Source organism: Staurois parvus, unplaced genomic scaffold, assembly GCF_062004578.1.
Source record: "Staurois parvus isolate SC_StPar_1 unplaced genomic scaffold, SC_StPar_1.0 ptg001045l, whole genome shotgun sequence".
NCBI classification, from domain to species: Eukaryota; Metazoa; Chordata; class Amphibia; order Anura; family Ranidae; genus Staurois; species Staurois parvus.
The window spans coordinates 5,849,730-5,874,678 of record NW_028318841.1 but is presented as its reverse complement, the minus strand read 5'-3'; the positions used below and the strand labels follow the sequence as shown (position 1 = coordinate 5,874,678).

The window sequence follows — 24,949 nt, the reverse complement described above, 5'->3', positions numbered from 1 at the left end:
ACTAAAGATATTTATTTAAAATGAACAATACACACATGCCAATTAATAACACTGCAGTAAACATATTACGATATAAAACAAAAAGGTGCTAGAACAACTAATTTGCCTGCAATAACCACAGTCATAAAGTCCTCCTGATTTTGCTTTTTGTACATTGTGAAAGATGGAAAAAAATTATGGCATAATAATTTCATCTGAATTGCATGTAGTTCTTGTGCAACTTTAGTTTTGTCCCGTAATGATCTAAACGTTCAGCAGGGAAACCAAATCACTGCATTTGATGAATTTGTCTTTATGCATTTACAGCCACAATTATTAAAGTAGAAAAAAAAGCAGGACTGTTTTTTTTATTTTGGATAGATAAGAGAGGGTTATAACCCCTGTCCGCTTTTTTACTATTTGTGTCCCTTTGGGGGAATTTCCATTCACTTCATGGTCCATAGCCACAACAGAAAGTGAGATGAAATTCCTCCCAAGTAAGGGTATCCCAGGTTGTCACTAGAACTAGTATCCTCATTGGAAGATTTCCCCTCTAAGCGGGTTAGAATTAGCTAAAAATCTGCTGTCCTGGACGAGAGAGTTGGGGTTAACTTAGTTCCCAGGTTTTTTGTTTGGCAGGATCTTTGGGTCCAACCCAGTGCTCCTCTGGATATAAGAGGGACAGTGGTTCGATTCTGAGAGAGCCTGCTAAGGGGAAAAAGAGAAGATAGAGGCCCTCGAAGGATCTCTGTGAAAGCCACAATGCCAATGTAAGAGCCCAGGGGTTCTGTTGCAGGTCATTTGGCTCTGAGGATGTGAGAGCTACACACCTGGGGTGTTCCCCTGAAGCTAGTGGAGCCTGCAAGCTATGGACTGCTACAGAGATCTACCTCTGCAGGTATGCAGGGGCAGCACATAGCCTGATTAGGAGTAGGGATTATTGACTTCGAGAGAGAACTGTTCTTTTGTTGGACTTTGTAATGTCTGGCACTTATTCAGTAAAGTGTTAAAAATTTGTATCCTGCCTGGTCTGAAGTCATTTAAAGTAGTAAAATGCAAGTAACCAGCACATTACTACATTATTAGACCACTAACATATTGGGGTATGAAGAGTCTGTACATTAAGAGTCTACATGTGGTTGCCTGGAGAATCAAAGTCAGCAAGCAGCCTGTCAGAAGTGTGTACCTGTTATAGGTGGGACAGCCCCCAGCCACAAGGGAGATGTTGTCGGCACTCCCTACACTGCATTCCATCTCCCATAGCAACCAGAGCAGAACTGCATTGCAGAGGTCCCCATGCTGTACAGAGGTATGGAAGTTCAAGTGCCCATTGGAGCCCCTTCTGTGTGCATGGCACGGTTCCATGTTTCTACTGGGATCAGTAGTAGGGAAAACGCTGGACAGGTGTCTGTGGTCAGTGTTCGGCACGTCCTGCCTAGCTGGAAACTACAGTGGGAAGATGTACATTTACACGGGTCCCTAGAGTAACTGGTGAACAGTTGTGCAAATGTACATGGTGTATGTTCATCTGGAACAGACTGGAGGCCCGCGTTAAGGTTGAGTATTCACCTATGGCAGCCTCGGCCTTGTCCCAGGCCATTGATGCAATGGCTCAGAGTAAAGGTACCCTGTATGTGTGGTGCAGAGTGACCTAGCATAGCCCAGAAGAACTCATCCTAGGGTAGGCCTTATATGTGACCCACACTTGGTGCCCAGTGAGGTGGGCAAAATGGAGAAGACACCAATCACCTGCCCCACATGGTGATTACCTGAAATTTAGCATTTTATTTCACTTTCTGTGATAATGGTAAACATGACAAACAAAGAGTGTGAATCTTCCAAGAGCACAGACAGCAATAAAAAATCTGAAAGGTGTCCTAATCCCTTTGGCTTTAGTTATACTTTAACCTCCCTAGCGGTCTGATTATGTCCATATTTCTGTGCTCAAAGCGGTAAATTTTTTTGCATGGAAATATGTATTTTTTTTATTGTAGGACTGTAATTTTTAGGAATAACTCACTGAAATCTGTCCGAACAAGAGTCTAGTAAACATCCCGGGTATGTTAAAATTTGAAACACGAAATCACACATTATAATATAATAAATAATCATAAAAAAGAATAATATAATAATAAATTTAATTCAATAATATAATCAAACCAAAATCACTGAGCAAAGTCGCAAAATCGTTTTCAGTGTCTGATGACGAATTTCCCCCACGAATCATTATCACTCAATTCTGCAAGTAGTTCTGATTTACTATCACTGTTCTCTAGCCGGTCTAAAACCGCTTTTGACCTAAAGGGACACCTTTTGGACGCCATGGACGTTTCTCAGTTTCCAGGCAGAAAGAACAGTAAAAATGTAGGCAGGGCGCAGGACAAAGAATTAGGGACAAAATGTGTGTGAAATGGTTTGATACAGGAATGTTATACTTTTTGATTTTAGTGTATTTAGTGAATGTCACTTTTTGTCATTTTCAAATTTCCCGCCAGTTCCGTCCCCCGTATGTCCCGACACTCGCAGGGGACGGAACCCAGATGACAGATGCCGGCATCCCCCGGATTACATTACAGGGGACACTGCAGGAGGGACATCGCGGGAGCGCAGGACAAGGTAAGAGAAGAACAGATGCCGGAACAACTCCGCATGGTAAGCCTGAGTGTAGCTCGGGGTTACCGCTTTTGGTACTGAAACCTTACCCCGAGCTACACTCGGGAATACCGTCAGGGAGGCTACAGTATATGTATAATCAAAATGTTTATTTTAGTTTTGGATAGGGAGGGGATGGTTTAAACCCCCATCAGCTTATTGTGTTTCTGTCTGTGCTTGGTTGGGGAGATTACCCTTCATTTCCTGTCCTGGAGACACACCAGGATATGTGAGAAAAATTCTGCAAAGTGAGATAAATTTTTCTTTTAGGCTTTGTTCACATGGGTGCTGGGGGTACATCAAAAACAGATGGTTAGGACGCAGGTTTACCTGAAAGAGAACATGCAGCTGCTCAGAGGTGTACATGCACCACTGCAAAAGTTATACCCCGTCACATTCAACTGGCAGTACCGCCACCAAATGCAACCCAAACAAGCGAATAGACCATGATGCAACCACCCTACAATTATGTGTAGTACATATGGTTTTGGCATAGTCGTGCAAGCTTTTCAAGGTTAAAACAGGTGGTAAGGAGGTAACTTATTGCCTCCCAGCCACCTGTCAACCACCTTCTAAAAAGCAATTCATGGAGCTACACAGTTTTGGTAAATTTAAGATGATTGTACAGTTAGATTGCAACATATTCGGTGAGCTTATGAGAAAAACATCAGCATTCCTACTGGTCGTGTTCTGGCTTAGCCTAGTGTGATTTCAATGTTGTATTTTCAAGGTTTAAACAGTATAGTGCAAACATTAGACAGTCCTTCAATTACATTGCTTGATGCTTTTTGTCTCACCTGTTAAAGCTAGATGACTACATGTTTTAACATGACGTACATGTTGGGTAATATTTTTACCTATCAAACCTGATTATTTCCCACAGTATAAACATATTGTTTGACTCATTAAGGAGGAACACTATACAAATATGATTACTCAGCTGGGACTATTAATACCTGAGGGGTAGAGAAATGTGAAATGTTCCAGAACCTTTTCATAGGGGCTAAACCCTTTCTTATTCCTTTACCAAATGGTTTCCACAAAGTTTATTATGAGACATTCAGGGGAATTCAGTAAAGAAGTAATGTCACTTTGTTGATGTTATGGCCCCTTTAACATGGTCTGTGCCTAATCGATGAAAGCCTTGTGCCAATTTCAGTATAAGTACCAACATGTGTGCCAGATTTTGGAAGTTCTTACTACAAGTCACTTTTAGAATCTGTCACTATGGGTGCAACAGATTCTAAAAGAATAATCGCCAATTTGCAGATAAGCATATTGGCAGTAATTAAGACCAACTCAAAGATGGCCTATGAGGGGAAGGGGGTTGTTGTGTGTTTATTACTTTTATTTAATTTTTTATTACTTTATTATTTAAATATATTTGAAATTGTTTAACATCTACTTCATTGATTGCTAGGACAAAGGTTACTCATGTCTTAGCTACTAACAAAAGAGCAAAAGATCCGCTCCAGGTTAGTGTCGAATCTGCATAAACCCTCCACAGACCCGCAGGTGCTGGCCTGATCCGTGATCACCGATGCAATGGAAAAACAGAATGGTTGGCCACATAAACAGCAATGTGGTGGATGAAATCCTTTATTGCAAACCTTTATATGCAATATGATAAGAACATGACAGCTTCAAGACAGGACAGAGGAGCAGTAGATGCATTTCACATGAAAACGTGCTTAGTCATTACTTAAGTAATGACTAAGCACGTTTTCGTGTGAAACGTGTCTACTGCTCCTCTGTCCTCTCTTGGAGCTGTCATGTTCACGAAAGCGTGCTTAGTCAATACGTAGCCTCCCTGGAATGTATTCCCGAGTGCAACTCGGGGTAAAATTTCAATACCACAAGCGGTAACCCCGAGCTACACTTGGGCTTACCATGCGGCGCTGCTCCAGGATCCCTTGATCACTTACCTTGTCCTGTGCTCCCGCGATGTCCCTCCTGCAGTGTCCCCGGCAATGTAATCCGGCGGATGCCGGCATATGTCATCTGGGTTCCCTCCCCTGCGAGCGTCGGGATGTATGGGGACGGAACGCCAGGAAATTTGAAAATGACAAAAAGTGACATTCACTAAAATCACTAAAATCGTATAGTAAAACATTACTGTATCAAACCATTTCACATACATTTTCTCTCTAGTGCTTTGTCCTGTGCCCTGCCTGCATTTTTTCTCTTCTTTCTGCCTGGAAACTGAGAAACGTCCATGGCGTCAAAAAAGCATCCCTTTAGGTCAAAATCGGTTTTAGACCAGCTAGAGAACAGCGATAGTAAATTAGAACCACTTGCAGAATTGAGTGATAATGATTTGTGGGGAAATTCATCATCAGACACTGAAAACGATTTTGCAACTAAGATCAGTGATGTGCAAACTTGGCGCTCTATTTAAAATTTCAGTGTTTTTGGTTTGATTACATTATTGATTTAAATGTATTATTATATTATTATTTTTTATGATTATTTATTAAATTATAATTTATGATTTTGCATTTAAAATTTTAACATACCCGGGATGTTTACTAGACTCTTGTTCGGACAGATTTCAGTGAGTTATTCCTAAAAATTACATGCCTACAATATAAAACGCCAAATTTCCATGCAAAATAATGGTACCGCTTTCAGCACCAAAAATCTGAAATAATCATACCGCTAGGGAGGTTAAGTAATGACTAAGCACGTTTTCGTGTTAAACGCGTCTACTGCTCCTCTGTCCTGGCTTGGAGCTGTCATGTTCTTATCATATTGCATATAAAGGATTCCAATAAAGGATTTCATCCACCACATTGTTGTTTGTGCAGCCAACCATTCTGTTTTTCCATTAGCAACTAACAACACAGGTCAGACTGAACTTACAGTGGGTGGGCAGATTCCATACCTGCTATTCAGTCCAATAGTCTCCTGTCAATCATAGGCAAATCGGACCTGATGGAAAACTAGTTTCAGAGTCCCCCACCAGGCTTCATCCACCCAGCAAGTCAACTTCACAGCTACTGTGCCTGTTGGGGGGGGGGGGTGGAACCTAATGGCCAACTCTGAGATTACTTCCACATCAGGTCTGCCTTGCCTGTGATTGACAACACTTGGCAGTGGGTGAATCGAAAGACACTGATTGGTTGAATGGCTGCTATGGATCAGCCCAGTGTCGTATGCTGTCAATCAAATGTAAAGGAGACCTAGTACAAAATTCTTAGACCTGTCAATGTGACAGGGTAGCGGCAGGGGAAGAAGAGAGTAAGTGCACAGAGGAAGGAGTCTAGGGATTGATTTACTAAAGCTGAAGAGTGCAAAATCTTGTGCAGCTGTGCTTGGTAGCCAATCAGCTTCTAACTTCAGCTTGTTCATAAAAACTTTGACAAAAAAAACATGAAAGTTAGTTTCTATTCAGAGCTGCAGCAGATTTTGGACTCTCCAGTTTTAGTAAATCAACCCCCTAGTGTCTAGTATCTGCACTAGGACCACAGTACATGGACCAATTCATGTACCTGCCTGTGACATGTACATGAATTGTGCAGAAGCACTGTCATTTTTGGTGCTGCTTCCCAATGAAATTTCCTAGACTGTGTTTTTCAACAACACAATAACAAAAAATGTAAACACTATTTTTTTAATTTTTATTTTAACCACTTCAATACCGGGCAATTTTACCCCCTTCCTGGCCAGGCCAATTTGCAGCTTTCAGCGCTGTCACACTTTGAATGACAATTGCGGGGTCATGCAACACTGTACCAGTATTACATTTTTATAATTTTTTTTTTACACAAATAAAGCTTTCTTTGGAGGTATTTAATCCCCACTGAGTTTTTTAATTTTTTTTTGCTAAAAAAAAACCCTGAATCTTTTGAAAAAAAAAAAAAAAGTTTCCTCACTTCTGTTATAAAATTTTCCAAATACAGTCAGGTCTATAAATATTGGGACATTGACACAATTCTAATATTTTTGGCTCTATACACCACCACAATGGATTTGAAATGAAATGAACAAGATGTGCTTTAACTACAGACTGTCAGCTTTAATTTGAGGGCATTTACATCCAAATCAGATGAACGGTGTAGGAATTACAACAGTTTGCATATGTGCCTCCCACTTGTTAAGGGACCAAAAGTAATGGGACAGAATAATAATCATAAATCAAACTTTCACTTTTTAATACTTGGTTGCTCAATTACAGCCTGAAGTCTGGAACGCATAGACATCACCAGAAGCTGGGTTTCATCCCTGGTGATGCTCTGCCAGGCCTCTACTGCAACTGTCTTCAGTTCCTGCTTGTTCTTGGGGCATTTTCCCTTCAGTTTTGTCTTCAGCAAGTGAAATGCATGCTCAATCGGATTCAGGTCAGGTGATTGACTTGGCCATTGCATAACATTCCACTTCTTTCCCTTAAAAAACTCTTTGGTTGCTTTTGCAGTATGCTTTGGGTCATTGTCCATCTGCACTGTGAAGCGGCGTCCAATGAGTTCTGAAGCATTTGGCTAAATATGAGCAGATAATATTGCCAAAACACTTCAGAATTCATCCTGCTGCTTTTGTCAGCAGTCACATCATCAATAAATACAAGATAACCAGTTCCATTGGCAGCCATACATGCCCACGCCATGACACTACCACCACCATGCTTCACTGATGAGGTGGTATGCTTAGGATCATGAGCAGTTCCTTTCTTTCTCCATACTCTTCTCTTCCCATCACTCTGGTACAAGTTGATCTTGGTCTCATCTGTTCATAGGATGTTGTTCCAGAACCTGAAGGCCTTTTTAGATGTCATTTGGCAAACTCTAATCTGGACTTCCTGTTTTTGAGGCTCACCAATGGTTTACATCTTGTGGTGAACCCTCTGTATTAACTCTGGTGAAGTCTTCTCTTGATTGTTGGCTTTGACACACATACACCTACCTCCTGGAGAGTGTTCTTGATCTGGCCAACTGTTGTGAAGGGTGTTTTCTTCACCAGGGAAAGAATTCTTCGGTCATCCACCACAGTTGTTTTCTGTGGTCTTCCAGGTCTTTTGGTGTTGCTGAGCTCACCGGTGCGTTCCTTCTTTTTAAGAATGTTCCAAACAGTTGTTTTGGCCACGCCTAATGTTTTTGCTATCTCTCTGATGGTTTTGTTTTGTTTTTTCAACCTAATGATGGCTTTCTTCACTGAAAGTGACAGCTCTTTGGATCTCATCTTGAGAGTTGACAGCAACAGATTCCAAATGAACTAGCACACTTGAAATGAACTCTTATATCTGCTCATTGTAATTGGGATAATGAGGGAATAACACACACCTGGCCATGGAACAGCTGAGAAGCCAACTGTCCCATTACATTTGGTCCCTTAACAAGTGGGAGGCACATATGCAAACTGTTGGAATTCCTACACCGTTCACCTGATTTGGATGTAAATACCCTCAAAGTAAAGCTGACAGTCTGCAGTCAAAGCACATCGTGTTTGTTTCATTTCAAATCCATTGTGGTGGTTTATAGAGCCAAAAATGTTAGAATTGTGTCGATGTCCCAATATTTATGGACCTGACTGTAAATAACATTTCTTCATAAATTTAAGTCAAATGTATTCTGCTACATTTCTTTGGAGAAAATACGCTAAATTAGTGTACATTATTTAGTCTGTAGGAAAGTTATAGAGTCCACAAACCAAGGTATATATATCTGACAATTGATCAATCCTGATGTACTGACGGCCCATCTAATTTCTTGAGGCCCGAAAAATCCAGCATAGTACAAATACCCCCCAAATCACCCATTTTGGGAAAATAGATAGTTCAAGGTATTTAGTAAGAGTGAGTTTTTTGGAGGTTGTCATTTTTTTGCTACAATTTTTTGGAAAATGTAGAAATTAAAAAAAAAAAATCACTTTTTATTTACATATTGTCACCAGTCCAGTACAGCGTTATTATATAAGTGGTGTGGTGGTGGTCGGAGACACTGACTGGTGACAGTATGTAGAAAAAAAAAAATAAAAATAATAATTTTATTTGAATTTTTTTCAAACTTTTCTATTTTTTTATTACATTATTATTTTTTTTTTTTTACTATTTTTTTTCCAACACACTGTGACCAAAGCAATACAATGTTACCATAGTAACATTGAACTACTCTGGGCAAATGATCAGGATTTTTTTTAACACATTATGATTGCTAATACCAATGTATTTCATTGATATTCGCATTCATTGTTACTGAATGAAACTGATTCATTCAGTCTTTTGTTGGGATTAGCTGTGATTGGGCAAAGCTCATCACATGATACAGATGGGCTGTGATTGGTCCTGTCTGTACCATGTGACTGCTTTGACCAGTCACAGCTAACAACAGAATTGTATACAATGGATGGCTTGACAGGAAGCCATCCATTGTATGCAATTGACATGTGATCTGCTGTCACATGACACTAGCAACGGGCCGGTGTAGTGATAGGTCATCGGCTGTGTCCCATGGACACAGCCAGTCATAGATCGCGCCGCTGCATGGCCCCTCGGATCGTTTTTACAGGACATCATGTAATGCCCAGTCTCAATGGGGAGTTTGCCGCCCGGCCGTCAACCTGCTATAGGCCAGGCGGGAAGGTGTTAATTGACCATACATGCACATATTTCTTTTATTCAGCCTAGAGGCTGAATTAAAGAAATCTAATAGATCCCGCCATCCATGCTAAATAGTATAGATGCACAAATCTTTGCTACCAGTGATCATATTTTGACAGCTGGCACCCAAGGCTGTCTGAATACCCAAACAGTGCCTACATCTGATTGAATGCATGGGCTATTTGGTCAACAATTTTCCACCCAGCTCCTTCAACAAAAGTCGATTGAACAATCTAATTTTGTTGGGTAATGCCGACAGGGGCACCCACAGCAACCAGCTCCCAACAAATAAGCAGGAATTCACAAACTTAAAGTGGCTCTGTTGAAAAAAGCAAAATTCAAAAGAATGCCTTCCTGCAAAGAAAACATAGAAGATCCATCTTTCCTGTTGCTGTGCTCTGCAGTAACAAAGACAAACCGGTTGAAGTTTATACTGCATCCAACACTTCCAGGAGTGTTGATTTCTTGCTCCCCAGCTCTGTACATCCTAGCTGCCCTTATGTCACATTAAACAGTAGTGATATAGTGGCTCAGGGAAAATATGCTATCCAGCTTTACTATTCTAGTAGTGTCCTCCATCCTTTCATTACAGTAAACTAGGTAATATGGGATGACAACCCTGAATCCTTGCTTTCATGTCCAATAAGTTAATATTGCTTCTTCCTCGAACCAATTTAGTCTAAAGCAGGGGTGTCCAAACTATGGCCCTCCAGGTGTTGAGGAACTGCAAGTCCCATGAGGCCTTGCAAAACTCTGACATCTGCAGGCAAGACACCCAGAGGCAGAGGCATGATGGAACTTGTAGTACTTCAACAGCTGGAGGGCCATAGATTGGACATCCCTGGTCTAAAGTCTTTCAGTTGAAATAATACCACCAACATTGATTTCAGCACAAAAGTGTGTATCTGTTATGAATTATTAATTTGTTGAGCAGTAGGCATACCAGCTGTACCTACCTACAGAGGCAAACTGAGAATCAAGTCCTAAGGTGAGAAGCATGAAGAAGAACAGAATTGACCAGAATGGGGCCACAGGCAGCTGTGACAGAGCCTCGGGGTATGCAATGAATGCCAATGCAAATCCTGAAGTAGAAGAACACAAAGGATTATGTTAACTTAAATATGACAGGTATTTGAGTATGTACAAAGTGTGCAGCCCATCCCTGTTTAGCACATGCAAGTTATACAAATAAAGTACTTATTGGCTGCAGCCTGTTTTTAGCACACGTCTAATAATTCACATTAACTTTACCTTGACCATGTCAATAATTATAGGGGTTATTGGGTTATTTTAATGCAGTTATTGAATTTATTGTAAGATAATACAGGATACTTTACTGCATTGTATTTATTTCCTAATATAAAGACCTTGTAATTATTTGTCATTTTCATATAGCAGAGACAGAACTGTGTAAAAGGTGGTTTACAGAGTGCATAGATTCATTTGATTCATGCAAAAAAAACTATTCATATCAATCCCTGCCCCTGAGGTTCTTCAGAATAAAATCCCTGCCACAGTATACAAGCACACATACACACTCTGTGTTTAACCACTTGACCTCCGAAAATGTTTTAATCCCTTCACGACTAGGGCATTTTTTGCTATTCAGCACTGTGCTATTTCAACCTTCAGTTGCTTGGTCATGCAACACTGTAACCAAATGAAATTCATATACATTTTCACACAAATAGAGCTTTCTTTTGTTGTATTTGATCACCAGTGGGTTTTTTTTAATTTTTTTATTAAATAAACAAATAAAGACTACAAATTTTGAAAGAAAAACAATATTTTCTATTTTCTGTTAAAAAAAACATTTCCAGAAAAATAATCTAATTTCTTCAAAAATTCAGGTCAAAATGTATTCTGCAACATGTGTTTAGCAAAAAATCCCAATAAATGTATATTAATTGGTTTGTGTGAAGGTTATAGCTTCTACAAACTATGGTATATATACTGGAATCTACACAGCTATAGGTACTATATTGGTAATGGCAGTGATTAGCGACTTATAGTGGGACTGTGATAGTGTGGTGGGCAATCTGGCACTTACAGACACTGGCTGGGAGGGACACTAAGTGACACTGACACCACAAATTACACTAATACAGTGATCAGATATGCTGTACGCTGTACTAATGACACTGGCTGGGAAAGATATATAAAGTTGGATAGTTACTTGTCAGCCACTAGGAGTTTTCCCACTATATACAAACTCTAATATCAATTAATTTCGTGCATAAAAAATATCAATTAATTTCGTGCATGAAAAAATAATTAATTGTGTGCTTGAAATAATATTTTATTTTATATTTTTTATTATAAAAATATTTTATATTTTGTTTCTTTTCCCTTCTCTTTATGTTCCATATATGGAGGATTAAGCCAAGCAGCCAGCGGAGAAAATCCCACTGAGAAGGCTGTGCTGAGGAGAGAGGAGAGGAGAGAGGAGAGAGTGGTTCACGCAGTGGACACAGACTCATTACACAATCCAGTCTGAATAATAACACCATCTCATTTACACAGAAGAGAACTATCATTCCCACTTTATTTATTTATTTTTCTACATTTTTTCGTTTCTATTTTATTCATTTTTTCACATTTATAGAATATTTTATATATTTACACAAATTATATATTCAAGTATTATTGATTGATGAAATTATTTGATCATTGGTGGTATACACAGGAATTCATAATATCACATGAGGTAGAATATATTGGAGCGCGGTACAATACTGGTATTACTGGCTGGGAAAGAGTTAACATCTGTGGGCGACCAAGGGGTTACTGTGTGCAGCCAATCAGCAAGTTTCAGACAGAATTATTGGCTGAAACCTGCTGACAAAACTCAAGCTGTGTCCAGTTGCATCATGGGTCAGCAGGGGGGGTACACACATGCCCAAAACCCGGAAGCCAGGTGGCAACATACGGGTATGTCACCTAGCCTGGCTGTGCCACCCGCTTGTAGTAAATGTACTGTAGGTGGGTGGCAAGTGAATAATTCTTACTGCCAATTTGGCAGAAGGTAGTTAACCCATGGCCAATGTGTTTTTGCATTGTATTGTGTGTAATTGTATTCTTTACTCAAGATTTATACAGCTGTCACCCAGGATTCACACATTTTTCCAACTGAAACCAATTAGACAAATGTGTGAATCTTTGGTGAAAGTTGTTTGACTCTTACATGAAAACAATAAATAGACACCAAAGCGTACCAGTTCAGGCAATTATTATTTCTGAAAATGTAGACACATTACTTTATCGTCAATTATTGCAAATTCAAGAATTATATTTTTTCCTTTATACTTTCATTTAATACTATTAACTGCTTGCAACCATTTCCCATTGCTTAATTTTTCTATAAATGTTCTCTCCTTATTTCTTTGATGTTTAATAATTAAGTGTTCTTGCATGGCAAGACCACTTACTGTTATCTCACATATATATTCTTATTATTATAGCCAAATTTACCATCCTAACTCCTCCCACAGTTTTTATACTACATAAAGAGTAATATACCAAAACGTGCGGATTGTTCCCGATTGGTGTGCTATTACTTTGTGGAACGTTTCGCAGAATGGTTCACAAAATATCAGCATTTTTGTGGGGAAATTGGTCCCATAGGAATGAATGGCGGAATGTTCAAAACTAGAGTGGGAGCTGACAAAAGCTAGAATGTGAGCTGAAAAATCAGGACATGATTTCTAAACTGCCATCACTCCCTCATTTTCAAGCCCACCTACTCAAATCGTATATCAAAATGTTTAGCTATCCCTGCTGCCACTAAAAATGTCCACGGCTAAGCCATAGTCCTGATAGTTTTCACAATATGACCATATGTTTGCAACTCACGCCGCCCATTGACATTCATTGAAACTCCACTCTAGCCACCTCAAATTTGAAGGGCAATTTCTAAAGTGTGACTGTGTCTTCATTTTTAATATTTCAGAGACATACTATGCATCAAAATGTAGGTATGGGTCTTGTGATTCTCACAATATAAAGCTCTTCGGTGTAGGATTTACAATTGTTCAACTACAACCGTTTGAAGATGGCAACAGCCAGTGAAGTGAGCAAGTTAGAGCAGTTTGTTTTTAACCGCTCTTCTCTGCCCTTGCTGTAGACTGAGTTGCCATAGGAACCCAGGTGTGTGAGCAGGCAGCAGAGTGACAAAAGCTAGAGTGTGAGTTGTAGACTACTGGTGGAGGCAAGAACATTTCACACAAAATCCCTAGAAATTGTAGCTTTTCTAGTTATTAGTAACGTTGTTCCAATGATATACTAATCACTATAGCCATTACAGCCTATGTGAATATGTATGCTTGACCATTTCAGCCAAATTAATTTTGAGTTAATTTCAGCATGAACTGGTTGTCATTCAGTTCTTGGAAGGGCATGCACAAGATAGCCTAGATCAGGACAATCTGAACATGATATGTAGCAAAAAAACATAAAAAAACAGATAAATGTTACATGATTGTAAATTCATCTTTAAGCTTTTGCTAATGCATTTAGTTGGCATTGAGTGCTTATAAATACTGTTAGGGTCTTATTGCCTCAAACCTCTGTGCAAAAGTGCATTGCTAGAATTTTCTCAAGCTTATGCCAATATGCATAGTTAAGCTAAAACATGCAGTTAGTTAGATTTATTTGAATTAATTACCTGAGTCCACTACGTCTTTTACTGGTTTCTGTGCTCTAAAGGCCATGTGACCAAGTATAGAGAAGATGGCAAATCCAGCAAACACACTGGTAAGGCAGTTGGTTACACACACCATTATGGCATCTCCATAACTATTGTTGTAAAATTTGTTGTAAGATGAAAGAGCTGTCAGTCCGCCCCATGCCACTGACAGAGAAAAGAAAATTTGCGTAGCAGCATCTTTCCAAACCTTCAACAAGAAACAAAATATAAAAAATTATGGTAATATTTACATGCATGTAGCACTACCCCTGAAGGAGCCATTTGTATCTTACCCAGGTTTTCCCTAAGATCTTTCCCTGAAGCCAAGCACACCTCATTTCCTATAGCCAGGTGCACAATACTTCCGCTCGTTACTCCAGTCTAGGGGTTGTTTTTGTTGTTTTTATTTTGTTTTAGAACTGAGTTAGGGAAGGGATAAAGTGGGATACCCTGAATTAAACGATACATAAATGTGGCCAGCTTTCTTTAAATAGATCTGTGTAGCAAACTGTACAAGGAATAAAGCAAAGTCCCTCTGTAGAAATGCAGACCTTTAGTGGATAGCTGCTCTTCTGGACACCAGCCGGAGTCCCCTCTAGCTTACATCCAGCAGCTAACTATATAGATCCCAAGGGGGGTTAAACAGCACAAGTCCCAACATCCATGTAGTACAGTCTGTACTCACAAGGCTCTTGCTGCAGGTCACCTTTTCTGTGGATCTGTAGACATCCCCCTCAGTCAGTTCCCAGAAGCACCCTGGGTTTCAGCATTCTGGCCCTCAGGGCATCCACCCGAGGCCTCCTGGCAGCATGAGCCAAAGAAGGCAGCCATCCCCCTTGACTGGAACTCCCTTCTCAGAGAAAAAAGAAGAAGAACACAGATCACATGTGCTCACTGAATATGAATACTAGTACCCAGCATGCTCAGGGACACCACTCTCTGTAATTGGCTGTAACAGCATCCCTAGTCATGCTGCTGATCTGCATGGGTCACTTCTGTTCACCAAGAACCTTCCAAGGTCTCCTGGATACAGAGGAGCTAATTAAAGCAGCAGCAGATACTCAAGATATCCTCACTGAACAATTTTAGCTTTTTGTTAAGCAGAAACCTGCTATGATTTGTCTATCAGTCTCCTGTTAAGCAGGAGACCACACTATACTAAACTAGACTATATACATCCTAGCAACCTACCCAGGAGGGTTCTACATAGATGTAGTGTGATCCAACTGGGTAACCCAAAGTCATTGCCTTCTTTAACTGTGGAAGTGGAAGTTGAAGTGGAAAGCCATTCACCTTGGAAATTATGCTTATTACGGCCTCTCCTTGGATTCCATTCCTCTAAGAGCTACATTTGCAGTCAAGCATAATGGTACTTCTTGGCTTTCTATGGATAACAGTAAGGCTAGTAACTGTCCACAGTTTGAATTGCAGCCAACTCCTTCTGAATTGACCAAAATTTAAACCATGGTTGGTCTTGTAAGCACCACGTGTCTCAATAAAAATTTAAAATAATCAGAGCCAGATGGAAAATTATCAGCTGAACAATGACTGTATCCTATCAGATGTAGTCACTGTTCAACAGGGCTTCTGCATTCAGTGGCAGCGCTGACATTGTTGTCCAACACAATACAATCGCTAGCAGTGGATATTCTTTCATCGACACTGTTTAGCATGGATGGGGGACTGATTGATTTTCTCTTGTTCAGCCGTGGCTTATGGCTAGCTAAAGCTGACAGTGTTGGAAACGTTTAGAGCCATATCAATTTATATACAGAATGTTTGTTTCCTAATGATTTCTCTTTAATACTTGTATTAGAAAGAACAATAATTAGATAATTAATTTGATAAATATACTGCGCAGAATAAGACTCAATTTGATGTAAATAGATCCCAAGACTGTATTTTCTGAGTTTCCTCCATAAGAATGAAGGCTCTTTTGTCTTAAAGCTGAACTTTAATCCTTACACTACTAGCATTAGTAAATAGATAGGAAGGTATATAATTTTTACTTGTTTTAAACCTTTTTTCAGTTACTTTCTGGTTTCCAGACCTAGGCAAATGATGTCATAGATCACAAGAGTCTTCAGGAGGGATTTTCTCAGCTAAGTACACCATCCTGCCTACATGCCTCTGCAAAGGGCAGATGGATTCCAGGAAGTAACTGCTACATGAATCATCTGCCTTTGCTCAGGATGGTAACAGCCAGAAATGCTAGGGGGTATTTTTTCAAAGTGTTTTCTCAGTAAAATAAAACATTTATGGATGGGAGAGTTTGCTTTGAATATTACATTTGAATTAAATAGCATTTTGCTTTTTGGTGCACAGGTGCAGTGTAATTCTGCTTTAAAGCGAAGGGGAAATTTCATTCATTCTCTTAGGAGGCAATCATAACTTTTGAAAAATGTATAAACACAAAAACTATTGTCATCTAATTGGGTTTTATAAAACATACTTCCACTCTTTAGAGTTTAAGAACTCAATTTTAGCAATTTACAATAATACAATAACATATTCATATGATACTTCTCTGATTAACATCTGATCTTCATTTACAGTTTGGAAACTTACGTCCGCATTAGCCAGTTTTGAGATGTCTGACTCTCTTCCAATATAAAAACTAATTCCATCAGAGGCTCCTTCCAGTGTAACCCCTCGTACCAGGAGAATGAACAGTACAATATATGGAAATATAGCTGTAAAATACACCACCTATCAAAGAAAACATCACAAGATCAGAATGCTATTCTTTATTTTATCAGATAACCCCACCACCGCAAGTGAGGCTGAATTACATCACTGTTTCTTGGAGAAAGAACTACAGAAGGGATTTGCTAAGGCAAGTGGCTGGGGGAATAGGAGGCATAGCAGACACCAGTCTTAGGGCTTGTTTACACTTGACTTCTTCCCAAACACCCCTTTAATGTTTGACAGGCGTTAAGACAGGCATTTGGGGAACATTTTTAATGCTCCCCAACGTCCTATGCGCAGTTGTGAGGCGTTTCATAAGCGTTAAAACCGCATCACAAACTCCTATAATGAAGTTAATGGTATTAACACCCCACAAATGCCTTGCAAACGCCTCACAAATGCCCAGAAAACGCCTGCATAGGAGCGTAACCATAGACTTGAATGGGAGGCACTGAAAGGCTTCAACTCCTGACTTGACATGAGGTGTCAATTTTGCAGTGACGCTAATGCTACAGTGTGAATAGTACTGTGTGCTGCCATGTGTTTCATTTTCATACGCGCTTGGGGGGGCATTAAAACACCCCTCAAACACCTGCAAAACGCCTGCTTACAAAGCTAGTGTGAACTGAGCCTTACAAACAGGAATCCAAAGTGAATAAGCTATTTCAGAGCAACTACTGAGTGAACTAAAAGATGGATGACATATTCAGTGAAGTTGGAAGTCAGCAACAAGGACATGTAAAGATGTTTTTCCAGGAGCTCTGCTTTAAGCAGTGAAAATGGGGACAGCTATACTGTATATTTCAGACATTCTGCAATGGAGTTTTCGACTTTTTTCTATTTTTTTTTCAATTCAACAGCACATTGCTGTTTGCTATTATTAGCAGTTAATTCACTGGCACACATCCATACAGTATATCTATCAAATTGACAGTAAAAGTGAGGTTAATAAATATTTTACACTGCAGACAGCCATGCAGTAGCCAAGTTTAACCAACCCAAATATAATCTAATTGTAGAGTGCAAAGTATTAAGCTACCTTAGCAATATATGTTAATATTTCGTAGAAATGGATTCTTTATGAGGTAATATAATTTCATGCTGGGTTCATCTTTACAGTTTATGACGCAGTCTCTCTTAATGGTTTACGGTGCAATGCGTTTTAATGCATGGCTGCGTATATCATTTACAGGGCAATGATTTTATTGGTTTAGAGTTTTATTGGCAGATACAGAAGATATAGAAGTACTTTTCATGAGGTTACATCTTGAGACTTAGGTTCATATTCTTAACTTTATGGGATAATATTTGCAATTGCTTTATGTTGCTACAGGCATGAATTTTAATGAGGTTGATTGTTCTGTAGGAGCACCGGGGTAGCCAATTTAATGTTCAGCCTGTTAATGGTATACCATATAAGATAGTGGTGTACCATATAGTTTTATGCAGATATAACTAATTACGTACAGGAGCTAATTGACTTTGAATGACTTTCATGAAGCGGAAGTTCCGCATGAGCACAGTTCAGTTTGAAAATGTTTACCATCATCACTGACATGTACATGTCTTTTAAAGTATGTGTTAAGCCAAAACATTTTAATTTTAGGTATAGTGGAGAAGTGTTAAAACCTCTGCCAGGTTCATTGTTTTTTTGTGTCTCTACAGGGAAGATGCCATCTCATGGATTGTCCCTGTTCCATAGCTCCTGGTACAGAGCAGAACAGTACAAAAACAGTGCTTATGTACCAATCCCAGAGCATTGCACTTTTTTCTTTAGAGATTTATTGAAATGCTACAAGTAAGAATTAATTAAGTTTCATCACAGCTGCATTGAAAAGCAATGGTTGGTAATGTAAACTGCTGCACTTAGCCCTGGTTCTGGTTCACATATACAGTTGTGTCCAAAATTATTCAACCCCCACTGAAATTGAGTGTTTTGGCCAGTTTGACATTGCTTTTGATCATTCAGTCATCTTGCTTACATTTACATTAAAGAGGCACTTGTAGGTCAGACAAATATAACATAACAGTTATAATGAAATAACCACAAATGTCTTTTCTGTGCTCACAGCATTATCAGTTTTATTCAACCCCCAAGTGACATTCAATCTTAGTACTTAGTACAGCATCCTTTTACAGTTATAACAGCTTTTAAACGTGAAGCATAGCTTGACACAAGTGTCTTGCAGCGATCTACGGGTATCTTCGCCCATTCTTCATGGGCAAAGGCCTCCAGTTCAGTCACATTCTTAGGCTTGCGCACTGCAACTGCTTTCTTTAAGTCCCACCAGAGGTTCTCAATCGGATTTAAGTCTGGTGACTGCGATGGCCACTCCAAAATGTTCCAGCCTTTCCTCTGCAACCATGCTCTAGTGGACTTGGAGGTATGCTTGGGATCATTGTCCTGTTGAAAGGTCCAACGTCTCCCAAGCCTCAGGTGTGTGACGGACTGCATCACGTTTCCATCCAATATCTCCTGGTACTGAAGAGAATTCATGGTACCTTGCACACGCTGAAGCTTCCCTGTACCTGCAGAAGCAAAACAGCCCCAAAGCATGATTGACCCTCCACCATGCTTCACAGTAGGCAAGGTGTTCTTTTCATCATAGGCCTTGTTCTTCCTCCTCCAAACATAGCGTTGATCCATGGGCCCAAACAGTTCTAATTTTGTTTCATCAGTCCACAGAACACTATCCCACAACTTTTGTGGTTTGTCCACATGGCTTTTGGCATACTGCAGTCGACTCTTCTTATTCTTTGGAGACAGCAAGGGGGTACGCCTGGGAGTTCTGGCACGGAGGCCTTCATTACGCAGTGTGCGTCTTATTGTCTGGGCTGAAACTTCTGTACCCACATCTGACAAATCTTTTCTCAGTTCCTCAGCAGTCACACGGGGACTTCTCTCCACTCTACGCTTCAGGTAGCGCACAGCAGTCGAAGTCAGCATCTTCTTTCTGCCACGACCAGGTAGCGTTTCAACAGTGCCCTTTGCCTTGAATTTGCGAATGATGCTTCCTAAGGTGTCTCTTGGTATGTTTAACATCTTTGCAATCTTCTTATAGCCATTGCCCTTCCTGTGAAGAGAAATCACCTCTTCTCTTGTCTTCCTGGACCATTCTCTTGCCTTCACCATGTTTGTAACCACACCAGTAAATGTCTAGAAGGAGCTGAGTATCACAGTCATTTTAAAGCTGCCTAATTGGTGCTTATTATGCTTGATTGCTGCTCGGTGACATCCACAGGTGTTTTCAATACCTGATGGAAAGCACCTGTATGAACCTCTGTTCTTCAGAGTGGTAGTCTTTAAGGGGTTGAATAATTGTGGCAATGAAGAAACCACATAAGAACCATTTACTACTGTATTACATAAACAATTGATGTCATTTTAGTTGCATTTGGGTAGTTACAACGTCCTTGTAGGATTTGATTCTGAATACAATTCCAAATGTACACTATAGTCCCTAAACCCCTTTACAGCATTGGGGGTTGAATAATTTTGGACACAACTGTATGTGGCTGTGCGATATGCGTTTTGCACGGGCACAAGATCCCATTCATTTGAATGGACTCCTGTGCCCTGGGACACGCAGGGAAGAAGTCCCTGCACCTCTTCTGAAAACGCAGCCCGCATTGGAACCTCAGTTCCCAGTATCGTTGCGATTTCCAGTGCGGGCGGTGTGCCATTAGAATGAATGGCCCGCAAGTCCTCATTCTTCTGTGCGGGTGGTGCGGCTGCATGGATTTTTGTGTGGATCCACAGCGGCACCACCCGCATATATGTGAACCTAGCCTTAGAGTTGTTACAGGAACAGAAGGTGATTTTACACCTGCTTTGGTAACAACTATCTAAGAGGGGATTTTCCACCTGTTTGAGAGATTTCAAATTATTTTCTGTTCTGACTTTGGGAGAGGAAGTGAAGGAAAATCTTTCCAAAGGGACACAGAAAACAAGGAAACAAACTGGTAGGCATCTTAACCATTCAATATTCTATCCAGAACTAAAAAAAAAAATTGGCTTTACGTATAGTTTTAGATTAAAAAAAAAAAGAAACGAATATGTAAAGTGGAACTTCACTCACTCAATCGACATTGACTATTTTGAATCCTTATGCTGCTAGCATTGGTAAATAGATAGGAAAGTATATCATACTTACCTGTTTTAAACATTTTTACATTTCTTCAGTCACTTCCTGTTTCCATGCCTAGGTAAATGATGTCATACATACCAGGAGGGGAGCAGGGTATTTTTCAGCTAAGCACATCCTCCTGCCTGGATGCCTGAGCTAAGGGCAGTTGGATTCCAGAAAGTAAATGCTGCACAAATCATCTGCTCTTGCTAAAAAATGCCACGGCCAGAAATACTAGTGGTGTTTTTCTAAATGATTTCTCATCAAAATAAAGCATGGAGACATGGATGGATGGGTACTAGAGATGAGCGAATCGAACATGGCGAAGTGGAATTCGTTTCGAAGATTAGGAAAAATTCGATTCGCGCCGAATCCGAAAATTAGCAAACTTCGGATGCACGAATCGAATTTTCCCAAAAATGGCGGCGACATGTGTGGCGACGGAGCGGGGATCTCTGGGAAGGCGCGCAGACAAGGCGCGCTGACCCATAATGCATTCATTCATGACATGTGATCACATTAGCCAATCAGCAGCCAGCCAGCCAGCACTGTGTAATGGTGGAGCTATAAATCGCGGCCATCTTAGAATTCTCCATTAGCCTCCGGTCATTCAAGAGAGACAGACCTGTCTGTATTAGGGACAGAGTTAGGGCCATAGAGACTTTAGGGCTACAGAATCTTTACTCAGGGACACAGAATCGTTACTCAGGGACACAGAATCGTTACTCAGGGACACAGAATCGTTACTCAGGGACACAGAATCGTTACTCAGGGACACAGAATCGTTACTCAGGGACACAGAATCGTTACTCAGGGACACAGAATTGTTACTCAGGGACACAGAATCGTTACTCAGGGACACAGAATTGTTACTCAGGGACACAGAATTGTTACTTTCTGCTTCACAACCACTATTGTACGTTCAAAGAGTTAAATCCTGTTTTATGTTTGGGGTGCTTATTGAATTAAAGAGTATGTCAGACAACACACAGAGGAGTGGCAGAGGAGGCAATGTTTCAGGAGCGAGCAGACGTGGCAGCAGAGGAAGGGGTCGAGGCAGCACTAGTCGCAGCCAGAGGCCAGTGCTCCCGGTGTCATCCAGCGGTCGTGGTTACACCGACAACCCTGCCGTCATCGATTGGTTGACTCGGTCGTCTTCCTCTTCCCAGGTCACCTCTGACACCTACAGCCAACGGTCGGTGGGTACGTCAGACACAACCGTTAGTTGGCATGGCCCGGGACCAAGCCCACTGAAATCACGTGTCCTCTACCTGCCCCTGTCCTTTGGTGTTCCCTCACCAAGCGAAGTATCGCATGCTGTGGGCTCAGCCCCACTGTACAGTGAGGAAGAGCTAACAGAGGGCGGTCAGGAACGGGGGGAGACATCCGCCTCTTCAGCAGCCAGGCGAAGAAGTACTGGCAAGGAGAGTGGCTCGGTAGCCGGTCTAGAGACAGGTCTGTCTCCTGACCCACACGCAGCCGAGGGGGCTAGTAGTGACGCGGAGACCCTAATTGATGATGATGAGGCTGATCGCACTTGGCAGCCTCGTCGTCATCAGGCTATTGCTTCCGCATCATCAGGAGAAGAGGGTGCCAGCTTGGCAGCGAGCAAAACAGTCGGTGGGTTGCCCAGGAGGCAGCAGGGTCGCAGCAGTGTCAGTGGAGCCAAATGGCCACGGAGTAGAGCACCAGCTCCACTGCAGCCTACCACCATGGCCAGTAGTGGTGCCGGTGTGCACGGAGGAAGTAGCAGTCAGCCAGTGAGGAGTAGCGGGGGCAAAGTTTCCTACTCGGCGGTGTGGCAATTTTTCGTCAAGCCGCCCGAGGAAGTAAACGTAGCCGTATGTTCACTATGTGGCCAGAAAGTCAAGCGTGGCCAGGGGGCCCATGTTGGGACTATAGCGTTGCGTCAGCATATGCAGCGTCGCCATTCGGTGGCCTGGGAAAACCGTGATAAAGATACGGCGGTTCTGCCTGCCCCAGCCCCCGCTCCATCACCCGCTCCGTTACTTGCTCCGTCACCCGACGTCAATCGCCCTCTATCAGCCAGTCAAGGCTCCAACACCTCTGCTGAGGGGAGTTGTCGCTCGTTGGCATCTTCCGCTCGTTCAGATGCTCCTTCTCCTGCTACTCCTCTTCACGGATTCCGTCAGCAGTCTTTCTTGGAATCCGTTTCCAAGAGACAACAGTTTGCGAGCACGCACCCGACGGTGCAGAAGCTGAATGTCCTCCTGTCCAAGTTGCTGGTGCTGCAGTCCCTCCCTTTCCAAGTGGTGGACTCAGCACCTTTCCGAGAAATGATGGCTTGTGCCGAGCCGCGGTGGAGAGTGCCAAGCCGGCATTTCTTCGCCAAAAAGGCAGTGCCAGCCCTGCATTCACATGTAGAAGAGATGGTGGGCCAGTCTTTGAGCATGTCGGTCTCTGCCAAAGTGCACGGCAGCGCCGACGTGTGGAGCTGTAACTACGGTCAGGGACAGTACATGTCATTTACGGCCCACTGGGTGAACGTGGTGCCGGCACAGCCGCACCAGCAACTTGGACAGGTCACGCCGCTTTTGCCTCCACGTTTGCACGTCCTTGGTCCAGCAAAGATGTCCGCCTCTACCACCTCTTCTTCCGCCGTGTCCTCAGCCGCCACCCCCGTGCCAAGTCCCATTACCTGACCGGCATATCACATGTGCAGGGCGCAACGGTGTCACGCTGTGCTGCACCTGGTATGCCTTGGCGAACGTAGTCACACAGGGGAGGAACTTCTGAGTGTAATGAACAGAGAAATCGACAGATGGCTGTCTCCGCGCAAACTGAAAATCGGAACCATGTTGACCGACAACGGAAAGAACATGGTGTCTGCTCTGCCTCAAGGAAGGTTGTGCCATGCGCCATGCATGGCTCACGTGTTCAATCTGGTTGTCAAGCGGTTCCTAAAATCCACCATCCCACTGCAAGACATCCTTAAAATGTCACGTAAACTTTGCATGCATTTCAGCCATTCCTACACCGCAAAGCACACCCTCCTTGAGCTGCAGCGGCAGAACGGAATTCCACAGCATCGCCTGATCTGCGACGTTGCAACAAGGTGGAATTCAACCCTACATATGTTAGACCGCCTTTACGAACAGCGAAAGGCCATCACCGATTTCCTGATGTTACAAGCGGATAAAGGTACTCCCCTGTGTAACTTAGATGTCAGTCATTGGCAGCTCATGCGTGACACCTGCCGCTTGCTCAGGCCCTTTGAGGAGGCCACGCTATTCGTGAGTCGGCAGGACTATGGGATAAACGACGTCATTCCTCTGTTGCACGTCCTGGAACAAATGCTGTTAACAATGGCTGGTCAGGGTGCGGTAGACGTGGCGCACAGATCTCAACGCCACATGACCCCTGTGAGGGCAGGACAGGAAGAAGAGGAGGAGGTAGAGGAGGACATTGGTGCTCAGGAATTATTGAGTGAAATGGGTGGTTTTTCCACTCAGCGGACAGGAGTGGAGGAGCAGGAGCATCTGGTAGAGGAGGAGGAGGAGACAGAGGACCCAGACGCACCGTGGCAGTATGCTGTGGAGATGGAGGCAGGGAGTCCCTCGCATTCCTTGGCACAAATGGCCTATAGCATGCTCGGTTGCTTGCGTAGCGACAGCCGAATAATAACCATCAGACAGAGGGATGACTTTTGGCTGTCCACCTTGTTGGACCCTCGCTACCGTTCAAAAATGGTGGCCTTTTTCACACCTGCTGAGAGGGAGGCCAAAATAAAGTACTATAAAAACCACCTATGTAGTCAGTTGGTCTCTGCCTTTCTGCGCCAACGTCCATCCTCAGACACTGTGGGCCCTGTGCGCTCGCGTCCCGCTGCCATGGCAGCAGGGGAGGGGTGGGGTGGTAGGAGCAGTGGCAGCTCCACCAGCAGCGGCTGCCTCAGTCTGCAGTCGATGATGAGTAGCTTTCTTCACCAGCGCAGTGAGGAAACTACTAACCAGCCGCAGCAGCATCAGGTGGACCTGGAGCAGGACCTCAAACAACAGGCTCGGGCCTACTTGGACAGCACCCTGCCAACCGAGGTAGACAATCCCCTTGACTACTGGGCAACGAAACTTGACCTTTGGCCCCAACTAGCTGAATTTGCCCTTGAAAGGCTGTCATGCCCGGCCAGTAGCGTGGCATCGGAGCGCGTGTTTAGTGCGGCAGGAGGTATTGTAACTCCGCGGAGGACACGACTGTCCACCCAAAGTG

At 42.2% G+C, this 24,949-nt stretch overlaps 1 protein-coding gene across 1 annotated transcript in view; it reads right to left on the bottom strand.

The window, feature by feature from the left end:
* Positions 1 to 24,949, bottom strand: part of LOC149440935 (sodium- and chloride-dependent neutral and basic amino acid transporter B(0+)-like) — a 56,960-nt gene that overhangs the window by 12,294 nt on the left and 19,717 nt on the right. The window contains exons 7-9 of the mRNA XM_089657969.1: positions 16,476 to 16,616; positions 13,887 to 14,115; positions 10,180 to 10,305 (exon numbers count right to left, since the gene is read on the bottom strand). Coding sequence (XP_089514095.1) covers positions 10,180 to 10,305; positions 13,887 to 14,115; positions 16,476 to 16,616 — 496 coding nt within the window. The remainder of the gene's footprint in view (positions 1 to 10,179; positions 10,306 to 13,886; positions 14,116 to 16,475; positions 16,617 to 24,949) is intronic.